General features: G+C 39.5%; 1 protein-coding gene and 1 pseudogene across 1 annotated transcript; both read left to right on the top strand.

Annotated features, from left to right (window-relative positions):
* The first annotated feature begins 1,577 nt into the window (after positions 1-1,577).
* On the top strand, positions 1,578-2,969 carry LOC148554727 (uncharacterized). The gene is made up of 2 exons (XM_088490456.1): positions 1,578-2,093; positions 2,949-2,969. Exons 1-2 carry the CDS (start codon positions 1,578-1,580, stop codon positions 2,967-2,969), a joined length of 537 nt encoding a protein of 178 aa, XP_088346582.1.
* Positions 2,970-6,565: 3,596 nt separating this feature from the next.
* LOC107646456 (uncharacterized) lies at positions 6,566-9,435 on the top strand (annotated as a pseudogene).
* The last annotated feature ends 5,437 nt before the right edge of the window (positions 9,436-14,872 follow it).

Here is a 14,872-nt window from a genome sequence, read left to right as displayed (position 1 = left end):
GTCTTTCAAGAATTTAAGAAATTCTTAAGTGAACCACTCATCCTTACCAGGCCACAAGCTGAAGAGGAGTTGGTGTTGTATCTAGCTATCGTTGAAAAGGCGGTAGTTTCAGCACTGATACGAGAAGATGAGGTCGGATAGTATCACAACTATTTCACTAGCAAAGTCTTACAAGGACCAGAGTTAAGGTACAGAAAAATAGAAAAATTTGCATATCCCTTAATCATGGCATCCAGGAGACTCCAACATTACTTCCAAGCACATACTATAAGAGTCTGGACAAATCAACCCATGAAGCAGATACTCTAAAAAACCGACATCGCAGGTCGGATGGTACAATGGACCATAGAACTATCTGAGTTTGACCTGAAGTACGAAACTCGGACAGCCATTAAAGCCCAATGCCTTACCAACTTTGTCGCAGAATATACAGGCGATCAGATAAAGACCTCAACGACCTGGAAACTTTACATAGATGGGTTCCTCCAATAATTTTGGAAGTGAGGCGGGCACAATACTGGTTAATAAAGAAGGGACTCAAATTGAAGTTTTCCTGAAATTTGAGTTCCCTACCTCCAATAACCAGGCCAAATATGAAGCCCTGATCGCAGGACTGAAACTTGCCAAAGAAATGGGAGCGACCAAAGTAGTAATCTTCAGTGATTCCCAGATAGTAACTTCACAGATCAATGGAGAATACCAAGCGAAAGACCTTAATATGAAGAGATACTTAGAGAAAACGCTTGAACATCTTCAACAATTTAATGACACTGAAGTCTGGCATATAACTCGGGAACTCAACAGCCGAGCTGAATCCCTTTCTAAGTTGGCAAGTACCAAATTAGGGGAAACAACATAAGCCTAATACAAGAGACCCTAAAAGAACCCTCCCTTAACAAGTCAGATAGAAAATCGGATGTTTTATCCGTTTCTGGCCTAAACCTCGGATGGATGACTCCCTTGATCAAATATTTAAAATTTGACATCCTTTCCGAGGAGCAAAAGGAAGCCAAGAGGATTTGGAGGGAGGCCCAGAACTACACCTTGGTACAAAATGTCCTCTACAGAAGGGGAATATCTGCACCTTTACTAAATTGCGTTCCGACCAATAAAACTGAAGAAGTCCTAGAAGAAGTACAGAATGGCATCTGTGGAAATTACCTCGGGGAACGATCTCTGGCTAAAAAGGTGATCCGAACTGGATTTTTCTGGCCAACTCTACAAAAGGATGCAACCAACTTTGTTAGAAAATGTCCGCCCTGCTAGATGCATGCCAACTTCTATATCGCTCCACCCGAAGAGCTCATTAGTATAACCTCTCCATGGCCTTTTGTGAAATGGGAGCTGGACCTACTCGGACCATTCCCCCAAGCACAGGGACAGGTTAAATACTGGTCGTGGGAGTGGATTACTTTACAAAGTGGATAGAAGCATAACCGCTAGCGACTATTACAGCTCAAAGAAGTCGGAAATTCTTATATAAGAATATCATTACTCGGTTTTGAGTCCCTTACTCCATTACCACAGATAATGGTACATAATTCACCGACTCTGCATTCAGGAACTTAGTAGCAAGGATGATGATCAAGCACCAGTTCACGTCGGTAGAACATTCCCAAGCTAATGGACAAGTTGAAGCAGCTAATAAAGTCATATTAGTGGGGTTAAAGAAAAGGTTGCAAGATGCAAAGGGAGCTTGGGCAGAAGAACTCTCGCAAGTATTATGGGCCTACCGAACAACACCCCATTCCACGACTGGAGAAACACCCTTCCAACTTACCTACGGGATAGAAGCCATGATCCCAGTAGAAGTAAATGAGCAAAGTTCAAGGGTGAGGTTTTATGATGAGGTCAGAAATGTTGAAGCCTATAAAGAAGAATTCGAACTCCTCCTAGAGGTTCGAGAACAAGCCCAAATAAGAGAAGCTGCGCTAAAACAAAGGATGTCGGCCAGATACAACAAAAAGGTCGTACGAAGAAGCTTCGCCACAAGCGACATGGTCCTGATAAGGAATGATATAGGAGTAACCAAGTCGGGCGAAGGAAAGCTCGCTGCTAACTGGAAGGGACCTTATAAGGTCTCCGAAGTCTTGGTGAGAGGCTATTATAAAGTGTCCGACCTGAACGGAGCCAAGCTCCCAAGGTCGTGGCACGCGTGCAACTTAAAAAGATATTACAGCTAGAAGTGAACATCGCTCCCTGATGTACTCTTTTTTCCGACTTCAAGGTTTTTTTCCAAGAAGGGTTTTTTTGAAGGGGGTTTTAACGAGGCATCAAAGCGGGGACTAGGGGCAAGAATTTGATTCCCTTAGTAGCAAGAACATCTTTGTAAATTACATTTCATTAGTAATAATCTCTTTTACTATCTATTCCATTACTATTTTCTACGACACACACTGACTTAAACTCGAAAAAGTGCGAAAATCTGTTGTCCGACCAAGATGATCGGCAAGATAAAGCAACAAGGTACAAGTCGGTGTAAAGAGGTTGTAAATAACGATCATACAAAACTCGTTACCAAACAACTTACAAGTCGGAAAAGCGCCCGAGTAGAACAAAATGCATCGCAAAAATAACCTAACTTATGAAAATGAAATAAATTGGTCGTTTGCACTAAAGTAATGGGAAACAGAAGCTTTCCTTAAAAAATCTTAAGGTAAAAGGACCCTCGTTCAAGGATTTTTCAAAAGCCTCACAGACAGATAAATAATACGACATGCAATCAAGCGTGTTAAAAATTCTAAGGCGAAAAATAACTCAAGATACATTTCTCTAAAGAAGCAATTAGGACTTCTTATAGCAAAAAGAGAAGTCATTAGAGTCCTATACTAAAGGATTAATATCCATAAAATAATAAAAGTTGTTAAGATCCTTCCCAAAGGATCAAAATTAGCAACAAACATAACAAAAAATTTCACAACATACATATAAGTGTTTATAAAAAAAAGGTCCCACCAGCCAGGCCTTAGCAGAAATATCAAACAGGGCCAATTAAAAGGTTCTGATCAGGAGCTAGAGAGGAGTCAGGATCAGTAGTGGAAATCGGAGGATTCTCCTCGGTCGGAGCTGCTTTTGGTTGAAAGGAAGAACTCGGAACCACCTCCTCGGAAGCAACGACTTCTTAGGAAGGAGACTCAACCAAACGCTGCCCAACAGTTCTGAGCTTGGAGTCAGTTGGAGGGCGAGACAGAAAAACGATTTCTCCGTCGACTGCAATCTTGTCGGAATGGAGGGGAGATAAGTCCAAGTTAGGGGAAAGAACCCGAACTTGGTTCTTCAAAAATTCAAATACTTCCTCCGTCCCTTTAGCAACTGACTCCTCCAAATCAATGTAATCCTCCCTAAGTCGCTCCATCTGTCTCTTCAGCTCAAGTTCTCCCTAAAGACCCTGACATAATTCTCTTCAGCTTTCTTTAATAACCCCTCGGCCAGAGCACAAGAAGCTGCAGATTCCCTCTCCCGGTCCCGAGCTTTGAAGAGCTCGGCCTCCAAGCTTACCTTTCCTCCTCCAGCCCTTTCTCATCCTCCCGAAGAGTGGCCACCTCGGCCTGAAGGGCCTCCAAAGAATGCTGAGTAGCATTCAAAGGAGCCTTCTCTAACTCTTTAAGAAGGGTAGAGCACACCCCAGCAGTTTGGATCCCCCCAGATTAAGACCTTGAGGTGATTTTTGATAGAAACATCATCTATAGCAATAAATTTATGAGGAAGGACATGCTTCTCACAAAACTTCGCCCCATCAAATTCGGTATCAGTGATATTAAGGGCTCCAGATTCTGAGGTCTTTCTTTTTTTAGAGCTTGGCTCGGAAAATAGAGGAACTGGAGGAGTAAGAATGGGAAGGGGAGGAGGAAGAGGAAGAGGAAGAGGGGGAGGAATATGGCTTACCAGCTTGATTTGAGAAGAGGTCCCCAAGTCAGACTTAGTTGAAGAGGAAGTATCCGACTTACTACTCTCCTGCAATTAAGCAGCTCGGGCACGGGCATTCCTTTTTGCCTCTTGGACCTTTTGGTAAGCCTTGGAACCGATTTTCATTTTTTCTATAAAAAGAATACGAAGCGTTAACAAATAAGTCAGAAAAACCAATGAAGATACCTGAAAAGCAATAAAAACTACCTAGCTCTGTACAGACATAATTCGGAGTCCCGAGAAAGAACTTTTTGGTATCAAGGTTTGGACCCCGTTCCTAAGCCTCTCTAAAAAACTCAACTATTGTCTCCTCGACCTCATTCAAGTCTGTCAGATTATATTTCTCGACAGGGGCAGCTTCCATCCAGTACAATGGAAAATGGGACTCATTATTCTCATTCAAAAAGAAAGGGTGGTGACCCTCAGTCGCACAGACTTTAAAGAAGAAGTTTTTGAAATCATGGAATGACTCGTCAAAGATGCAAAAAAATTTTCCGACCTTGGATGGCTCGGAAGGACACCTACTGCTGCTTATTTTTATTTGAAGTAGCACTAAAAGGCTTGGTAAGATGAAATAAAAAGAAAAATATCTTTAAAGAAGTCAGAAAATCAAGCTCATGACTCACAAGCTGATAGATCTTCATGAAACCCCAAGAATTTGGGTGCAGTTGGGAAGGAGCGACTTTACAGCAAGATAAGACCTCAGTTTCAAAATCAGTAAAGGGGAAGGTCACCCCAAGTCGGGTGAAAAGGCAATCGTACATGAAGATAAACTACAACTCCGAATTAACGACTCGGCCAAAACAAACCCTGTCTTCAAGGTCAGAGGAAACTAACTCGTATTTTACCTCATCATCCTTAGAGCTACAAAGCCTATGGTATTTGCGAAACTTATCTACAAAAATACTATCTACCATAGAAACAGCACAAAGAACCGAAGAGTCTACCCATTTCAACAGATCCTCAGGAACCCTCGAAGATATTTTTGAAATAGTTGGGCGAGACATTTAGAAAAGACATACCTACATTATGAAAAGAAAAGAGTTACTACCAATTAAAAACAAAAAGAAACACCTTTTCTTATAGAGAAAATCATTCGACAAACATGAAGAAGCATTTTCTTGGAAAAGTGAACAAATGTGTTATAAACGGTCACCACAAGTACTGTTCAAAAACATTTCCACATACAAAGATGATCATGGAATCATTATAACAATGTAAGTAACAAACAAACCCGAAAAAAAGTAAACAGGAAGGGCTTCACCAACAAACAGAGACCCACTACACTTCAAAAAGCAACAAAAAACAGTGCATTAATAGGAAAGGGAAAGCTAACCTCTCCTCCTAGAAAGGTGGATAGCAGTGCGCGAAGACAACAAAAGAGTTCCCTCGAAAGCAAATCCGGCACTCTTCGAAATTCTTCAGAAGAAGAATCAGGCTTCAATACTGAAGGTTGGAAAAACAAACGTAAAGGAAGAAGGAAGGGATTTTAACATAGGTGAATAAGCAGAAAGACTCGAGAAGAAAAGGGTTCACTCAAAATTAAAACACAAAAGAAGAAGCGAAAAGAAGAGAGAGAAAGGGGAAAAAGCATTTTTACAGACCCAAGGGGCAGAAACGTAAAAATTATCTCCCTCATTAAAGACGTACACTATTACAAATGTAACTGCATCCCACGTGTCCAAAGGAAGAAGCCAAGAGACGCAACGGTTCACATCCTGGAATTACATCGGTTTTTCGGAGTGTAAATCACGTCGGTTTTCCGATTTCAACACAGAAACCAGCCTAAAAGGATCTGACTTCTTATATACTTGTATCCGAATTAAGCAAAAAGATCGGATCCAAGTAGGGGCATTGTTCATGTCTGGCCCAAAAACATAGACCAGGCCCAAAAGACATCCACCGTATAACCGACCTTCTAAGAGGTCGGATAAGAGCGTTGCTTGATGACTCCCTCCTAGAAGAGCTATAACTAACCCCTGATATCTCTCACCCACTTCTAGAAGAGAGATCTCAACAACCCTAAGATAAAGGGATGGTTATCCACCATCATAAGTGAAACTACTCCGACGGTGGTTATTGGCACATCACTCATAAATACACTGACACCCCTCAGGTATGCTTAAGTTCCAATACACTTAAACCTGCTAAGACCCTTGTTGACTTAAACATCAGAGTATTTTGCAGGACCACCCCGCACATTCTCACAAACAACTCGGACGACGGCCACCAGACGTGGAATAAGTCGGAATATGCTCCATTGAGGATTTGGGCCTTACTTGCAAATCCAAAGACAACCCAGTTTCAAGTAACTTTCAGAACAATTATTTTTGTGTATTCTTTTTTTTATTTTAATATTAAACATAATTGATAATAAAAAATGAAAAAAAATATTTATTTTTTATACTATGAAAAATATAAAAAGAAAGTGTATAACAAAAGCAATGTAAACATCAATTCTCTCTCCTTCGAGTGCTTTTCATTTAAAAAAAAAAAAAGGTAATTGGGCATTTGGGCTAGTCCCTTTTCTCTCAATAGCTTACACTATGAAACTTCGCATTGGGCTTTTATTTGTGTGTACTCTATTAAAGAAAAAGAGGTCTATAAACCCTACTGATAACTATTTCCTTCAACTGGTGCGAGTGAACTTTTGTCCTCCATGAGAGGAGCTTATGTGAGAGGGGGAGCGGCCAGATCCCATGATCCTAGAGAAAGGAGAAGGGAAGGAGAATCATCGTTGAGAAACTTAAAGAAGGTGAGGAAGACGGGAGAAGCGGAAGAATACTCTGGGGAGATGGCTCTGACACCTAGAGTGGAGGAATGGATGATGGAAATAGAGGTCGAGCATCAGAAACAGGGAAGACAAGAGGCCCAAGGAGAAGAAAATAGCAACAAGGAACAAGAAAGCAGGGTCGGAGGAGTCCCCCACTCTTTTGCAGAAATTGTTAAAATGGGGAAGAACGCTGCCAATGAGGTGGGTGATCAAAATATAGAGAAAATGGCTACTGATGAAGCTGTTGAAGAACCAGAGGATAGTGATGAGGATGAATCAGATATAATTGTCAAAAAAATGCCAAACGACCTCTACAATCTAGTGATAGGAGAAGAAGTGAAAAGAGAACTCAGGAAGGAATGGTGAGACACACTCATTGTTAAATTGTTGGGGAGAAAAATCTCATTGTTGGCTATGAAGAGGAGATTAGAGGTGATGTGGGGGAAGAGGGGAAGCATTGACATCATTGACCTCGGAAATGAGTTTTTCCTTGTCAAGTTCTATAATTCTGAAGATCTGAATTTTGCTTTAATGGAGGGGCCATGGAAAATTCTGGATCACTACCTCTCAGTAAGGATGTGGAAACCAGATTTCAATCCAATGAATACTTCCATAGATAATATAGCAGCTTGGATTAGACTTCCAGGTTTGGCCATAGATTACTACTGTAGACCTATTTTGGAAAAAATAGGAAACATTGTGGGAAGAACCATCAAGGTGGACACAAATACAGCAGAAATCACAAGGAGAAAATTTGCACGGTTATGTGTGGAGGTTGACCTACAACAGCCTCTAGTCTCTCAATACCAGATTAACGGACAAACTCATGTAGTGGAATATGAGGGCATTCATTTGGTATGCTTTAGGTGTGGAAGAGTGGGACATGACAAAGCCAACTGCAAGGAAGGAAAACAAGACCCCTCACCAGAGCAACAAATCCAGAAGGAAGGTCAAGCGACAAATGCAGAGGTTGAAGAAGAGGATAGAAATGGAAATAAGAATATTGACAAGGGCAAAAAAGTGATAGAGGAACCTGCTGATGCCTTTGGCCCCTGGATGATAGTACAGAGGTCTACGCGTGGCAAAAAGACCACAAAACCAGGAGAAGGTACAAGTAGTGGAGGAGGTGGAAAAGAAAAGGAGAAGGAAAGAAAGATAGAGAGTGAGGGGCGACAGTCACGTTTTGCTGTACTAGCAGAGGAAGAACCTGAAAGGAATGAAGAAAGCAATCCTAAAGCGACGGCAGGAATCAGTAATGAACCACAATCAGAAAAAGACAAAGGTATGTCCTCAACTTCCTCTCATAAGAAGAATAATCTAGACCTTCCTAAGCCAGTTAACCCTACCCATATGTCCACAACCAGACCAAAAAGCCCAAACACACATGCCCATAAACAAGCCCAAATAGCTAATACACCAGAAAAAAACACTATCCAACACCAACAGATTAATAGTAATAACCCTGTTTCCCAACCAGAACACCAATTAGACAAAAACCCTTATGCCATGACCCAAACCTGCAACACACCAAACTCTTCCTCTGTCCAGCCCAATGACTTTATTTTGAACAACCCTGATCATCCTCCCCATTTTCAAGAAAATTGGATTGTATCCACTCAACCAAGCCAAGTACTCTCCTTAGCTATCCCTCAGACAGCTTTGGAAGATCCAGCCCAGAGTAAACCACCTGATCCACCTTTTAACTCACTACAAACTAGTGAATTGGTGGAAGCTATGTTAGTATATGAGAATGAAGAAGCAAATAAGGCAATTCAGCAAGGAGTTAATCCACCTCAGGTGGAAGACATGCAGTGCAATTAATGGTCCAGGACCACTTTTGTTTCCCCTTTGTGGTTCAAGTTTTTCCAGCTGTCCTTAGTAGGAGTTCCTCCTTTTAGCTTACTTTTACCATGATTATTGTTGCTTAGAACATTAGAGGTGTTGCGAATAAGGCTACAATTCGCACACTCAAAGAAATAAAGTCTCGGCACAGACCTGATATTACTCTAATCTATGAGCCAAAATGTAGTGGAAATAAAGCTACAGAAGTGATAAAAGCTCTTGGTTTTAACTTTTCCTTTTTGGAAGAAGCGGATGGTTATGTAGGTGGAATCTGGGTGTTATGGGATAATCCAGCGCTGACCATTAATATATTGGAGACACACCACCAATATGTTGCCATGGAGGTAAAGGACCCTAGCCACTCTCCTTGGAAGCTTACAGCAGTCTATGCAAGTCCCCAAGAAGGAATTAGAAAAAACTTATGGGAAAACTTAAAAAGATTGGCTGATGCTACTACGGATGCTTGGATGGTCATAGGAGACTTTAATGAGATTGCAGAGGAAGGAGAGAAGAAAGGTGGGGTGAGAGCCGACCAACATGCGTGCCGAAGATTTAAAAATTGGATACAAAGTTGTAACCTCTTAGACCTGGGATTTGTCAGATCAAAGTATACTTGGAAGGGTGGTCAAAGAGACGGCATGGAGAGAGTCTTCAAGCGCTTGGACAGGGGTCTAGCTAATGCTGAATGGCGAAGAAGATACATGAATGCTAGGGTGGACATCCTTCCGAGAGTCAATTCAGATCATCACCCTCTCCTTGTTAAACTTACCCCGGGTATGAGACTGTTGGGAGAAAGACCTTTTCGTTTTGAGGTCATGTGGAAAACACACCCATCTTTTAACGAGTTCATTGAGAAGACTTGGACAAATGACACCCCCTCCCGAGAGCCCTGGAATCCCTCACTGAAGCTTTAAAGAGTTGGAATTTAGAAGTCTTTGGGAATGTTTTCAGGAAGAAAAGAACCATTTTGAACAGACTGGCGGGTATTCAAAAAGCCCCCACCTATGGAAGAAATCCTCACCTAGAAAAGCTGGAAAGAGATTTGTCAAGAGAACTCGATCAAATTTTAAACCAGGAGGAATTACTTTGGTTGTAGAAATCTCGGCAGCAATGGATTGTTGATGGAGACCGCAATACAAAGTTTTATCACACAAAAACAGCTATAAGGAGACGGAAAAACAGGATTTTAAAACTTAGAAGAGGGGATGGATCTTGGTGTGAGGAACAACAAGAACTCAAAGACATGGCAGTGAGCTTTTACTCTAGTCTTTATAAGGAAGAGTCCACAGACTACCTAAGTCTTGATCTGCCTATCTCTTACCCAGTCATGAAAGATGAACATAAAGCGGCCTTACTGAAGCAGCCAAATAATGAAGAAATCCAGAAGGCTATTTTTCACATTGGGTCACTAAAAGCTCCGGGAGAGGATGGATTCCCAGCCTACTTCTATAAGGAGAATTGGAGTATGGTGAAAGACTCTATCTATAGTTTTATTAAAAGAATTTGGGAAAATCCAGAAGAGATAAGAGAAATAAACCAAACCCTCATTACCCTCATACCCAAAATTGACCAACCTGAATTTATATCACAATTCCGACCCATTGCTCTTTGTAATGTGGTATATAAATGCATCTCTAAACTGTTGGTGGAGAGAATTAAGCCTACCTTACATGACCGTATTTCCCCTAATCAATCCAGTTTTGTCCCAGGAAGAGTCATTCATGATAATGTCATTATTGCAAAGGAGATGATTCATGATATGAAGCGTATGAAGGGTAAGAAAAAGTTCATGGTGATAAAAATCGATTTTGCTAAATCTTATGATTGCTTGAGATGGAGCTTTGTGGATGAATGCATAGCTGAATTTGGAATTGAAGGTGTGGCCAGACGACTCATAAAAGAGTGTATCAATTCGGTGACTTATAAAATTCTGTGGAATGGAGGAAAAACTGATATGATCACTCCTATCCGGGGACTCAGGCAAGGCGACCCCCTCTCGCCGTACTTGTTTGTAATAGCTATGGATAAACTATCACACTTTATAGAGGACCTGGTAGATAAAGGCGATTGGAAACCTATGAGGGCAGGGAGAGAAGGACCATTTATCTCCCACCTCCTATTTGCGGATGATTTAATCCTTTTTTCACAAGCTTCTGTTGACCAAATTGAAGGCATCTTGAGGGCTCTTAACAGATTTGGACAAGTTTCTGGCTTAAAAATTAATGCAGAAAAAACCGCAATTGTTTTTTCTAAGAATGTTGAAGAGAGGCTCAGGAACCAAATCAGCAATATCAGTGGATTCCAAGAACAGTCCAATCTTGGCAAATACTTAGGAGCTATGATTAGTGATAACAGGAAGAAGAAGGACAACTTTAAAACTACTCTTGATAGAGTAAAGAACAAGCTAGGAGGATGGAAAATGAATTGTTTATCGATGGCAGGGAGGATAACCCTGGCCAAGGCAGTCATCAGTCCCATTCTCAATTATGATATGATGCATACCCAAGTCCCGAAAGGTATTTGCAAAGAGGTTGAAAGGATACAGCGAAGCTTTATCTGGGGGGATGGTAGAGAGAGCAGGAAGGTTCACGCTATAAGCTGGGAGACTATATGCAAGCCAATTAAAGAGGGTGGTCTCGGTTTTCGGAAGCTAAGTAAGATGAACGAGGCTTTTTTACAAAAGATCATTTGGAGATTAGTTATGGAAAAAGAAAGCTTATGGGCGCAAGTAATGCTCAGTAAATATGGGAGAGGACAAGACCTGAGACAAAATATCCTCAGCAAGCAATCCGACTCTGATCTGTGGAGAAGTTTAGCAAAAGTATAGGGTTCTTTTAAAGATAACATTGAGTTTTCCATTGGAAATGGTAGGAGAATTCGGCTATGGATTGACCCCTGGCTTAAGAACGAAGGTAGCTTAATCCAAAAAGCTATCATACCAGTAGAAAAGGAAAACATGGAAATCACTCTCACAGAAGCTACTGACCTAAATGGAGGATGGGATTTTAACTTACTCAGAAGATATCTTCCAGATAACATAATCTATAAAATTCAGGCCATACATCCCCCTTGGGATAACCTTGAAGAAGACAAAATTCTATGGAGTTTGACACCAACAGGAGAATTCAGCATAGCAAGTACATATAGAAAAATCAGCCAGCAGACAGATACACAGGACCGCATATGGGAAGTTTTATGGGGATGGAAAGGACCCCAGAAAATAAAAATCTTTATGTGGCTAACCTTGCATAGGAAATTGATGACAGGTGCGAGAAGAAGAAAATTATTTGGTACAGGAGATGAATGTCATCGTTGCAATAGTCTGACGGAAGATCAAAGCCATGTCCTGCGAGATTGTCCTGTTGCTTCAAGTATATGGACTCAATTAATTAATCCCTGTAAAATTCAAAGCTTCTTTAGAGCTCCCTTCGATGCTTGGCTCCGATGGAATTTAACAACAGAGCTAGGAAAGAATAACCAAACTCCATGGATCACAAAATTCTCAGTTACATGCTGGTGGCTATGGAGGTGGCGTAACTGTGAAATCTTCTCTCCTCCCTTCAGACGGCCAATAGACGCTATAGCAACTATTTTCCAGACAACAAATTCCATAAATGAAGCTTTCAAAAAAGAGGAGTTATTCTGTCAAAAGAAAAGAAGAGTGGAGATTGAAGTAGCGTGGAAACCCCCTGTAGAAGGCTGGATAAAATTCAATTCTGATGGGGCGTCCAACGAAAAAGGTTCAGGATGTGGTGGCCTGGCAAGGGACCATTGGGGGAGATGGGTTGCCGGCTTCATGGCTAATTTAGGGACTTGTTCTGCCTTTCAAGCTGAATTGTGGGGAGTATGCTATGCATTGAAGACTGCCTGGGATTTGGGGTTCAAAAGAGTGGAACTTGAAGTAGACTCAAGGACTGTATATGAAGCAATTACGAAAGGAAGGAGACTGAATCAACACCCAAACAACTTAATCAGGAGTATCAATGTTTGGTTGAAAAAACAATGGAGTGTTAAAATCAGACATACCTATAGGGAAGGTAACCAGGCTGCAGACTGGCTGGCAAAAAAAAGTGTGGAGGAGAGAGGTGCAGGGTACAGCTTCATTGACTCCCCTTTTATGGATTTGAGATCCATCTTAGATGATGACATGAGAGGGGTCTCCTTACCCCGTTGTGTTATTGATTTATAACTGTTTGTTTTCTTTTTGGGGCTTTCAGCCCCTTTTGACTACCAAAAAAAAAAAAAGAAAAAGAGGTCTAATTTGGTGAAGACAAATCTCAGGTCAATGTGTGAACTCCAAATTTTCATAAACAGAAAGGATCACATATATGATGTACACAAAAAAAAAAAAACATTTATTCATTAATTATATGGATAAGTGGATAACAATGCAGCTGAGACCTAACTCAAATAATAAACTATATGTTTTTTAATATGTTGTATTTGGATTCAAATTTTAAGAAATGTGTTAAGTATTGACTATGAATTTTTTAATTTTGTGTAGGTGAATATATAGTGTGAATATGAGTAGTGAAGCTTAAAAAAAATTTTGAGGGACACAAATTTAATATAAAAATTATATAATAATATTTATATTAAAATAAAATTTATAAATATAAGTATTCTTTAAGTTTGTTGCTAATAAGATAATAAATAAATAATTTTACGGATAAAAATATAAAATAGTTTATGATGATATTCTTCGAGTCTTGAGTGACTTAAAATTTAGAGATAAATATTATTTTGGTCTCTAATGTTTATGGTCAAAATCAAAATTATTCCTAATATAATTTTTTATTTAGAATCGTCCTTAACGTTTTATTTCATATTAAAATCGTCCTTTTAACTTTTTACGAATAAAAATACCCTCCACCACCACCACCAGCACCTTTACCACCACCACCACGACCTCCCTTATTTCACCACCACTACCCCTTACTTCCATCAAATACTTATAATCAGATTCAACAATACCAACAACTAAAACATTATTCAAATCCAGAAACAACGACATCAAATTTCACAACTAAATCAACACACAACAATAATGAAATCAGAAAATAACAAATCAAAATCAGAGTAGAAGTAGAAGTAGAAGCAGACCCAGAAAAAACAGAAGCAGCAGAAATTCAAGCAAAAGCTCAAGTAGAAGCAGAAAGTAGAGGCAGAAGCAAGAAGCAGAAGACAAAGCAGAAAACAAAGCAGAAACAGAGGCCGAAGCAGAAGCGGGGAGGTGCAGCGGCGAGACGGCGAGGCGGCAAGGAGCAGCAGTGAGAACACGACAGTGAGGAGCAGTGGTGCAGAAGCAAAAGCTCTCTCCCTGGCTCGCGACGGCGGCTCCAAACTTCGCCGGCGCCGTCCTCCTCCTCTCCCCCCTTCCCCTTCCCCGCTTCCCCCTCTCCCTTCCTCCCCCCCACTCACGTCCTTTTCCCTTTTCCTTTCTCCCCTCTCCCCTCGTGTCTTTTTTTTAAGGTTTATAATTTTTTTATTAGCATAGGAGTAATTTAGTAATAAAATTAAAAATTTTATTAAAAAAAACGATTTTAATACGAAATAAAACGTTAAGGATGATTCTAAATAAAAAATTACTTTGGAGATGATTTCGATTTTGACCCTAAACAGTAAGGACCAAAATAATACTTATTCCTAAAATTTATAATACTTATTGAATATTATTTTTAGTTAAAAGATATTCAATTAAAAAATTAACAAATATAAAATAATACTAAATTAAATAAATAAAAAAGTTATCTAATAATTGCTTGTATTCGAAACTTAATTTGAAAAATTGAAACTTCTTAAATTATATATAACTTACAAATTCTTCTATCAATCTATAAGAAAAGATAATAACATCAATATTTATTAAATATTTTAATATATTTGTATAAGATAAAAAACTAAATTAAATAAAATATAAAATATAAAATAATATTAAATTAAATAAACAAGAATACATATTTTTTATAATATCTTTGTGTATTTTGATTTTAGTTTGAATAACAAAAATAAGAGAGTGCCAGCTGTATTTGATTTTGATTTTTTGAACAAAGAAAGAGAGTTTTTCTTTTTTGAAGAGAGGCAACGGCATTTCAGCCTAAGTTACTGAAGTTTAAAAATAAAAATTACAACAAATGTAAGAAGTAAAATTTGAACTGGAATACTTTAGATTAAAATTAAGATACTAAACCAATTAAACTAAAATTTTTCTTTGATAGAAATAATACTAATTGTTTTATAAAAAATTTGGGGACCGTGGTCTCCCATTATCTGCTATAAATTTCGCCACTGGTGAATATATTGTGATATTATAATATCTATCATAGTTCCAATCTCAATTTAATTTTTAAA

Source organism: Arachis ipaensis, chromosome B6 (assembly GCF_059453495.1).
Source record: "Arachis ipaensis isolate K30076 ecotype BB chromosome B6, ASM5945349v1, whole genome shotgun sequence".
NCBI lineage: Eukaryota > Viridiplantae > Streptophyta > Magnoliopsida > Fabales > Fabaceae > Arachis > Arachis ipaensis.
The sequence above is the reverse complement of the archived record's forward strand: the minus strand, read 5'-3'. Positions and strand labels throughout refer to the sequence as shown.

Coding starts and splice junctions, on each gene's coding strand:
- LOC148554727 (XM_088490456.1), top strand. CDS start 1,578: ATGATGATCAAGCACCAGTTCACGTCGGTAGAACATTCCCAAGCTAAT. Junction 2,094..2,948: donor ATAAGGTCTCCGAAGTCTTG/GTGAGAGGCTAT, acceptor TATAAAAAAAAG/GTCCCACCAGCCAGGCCTTA.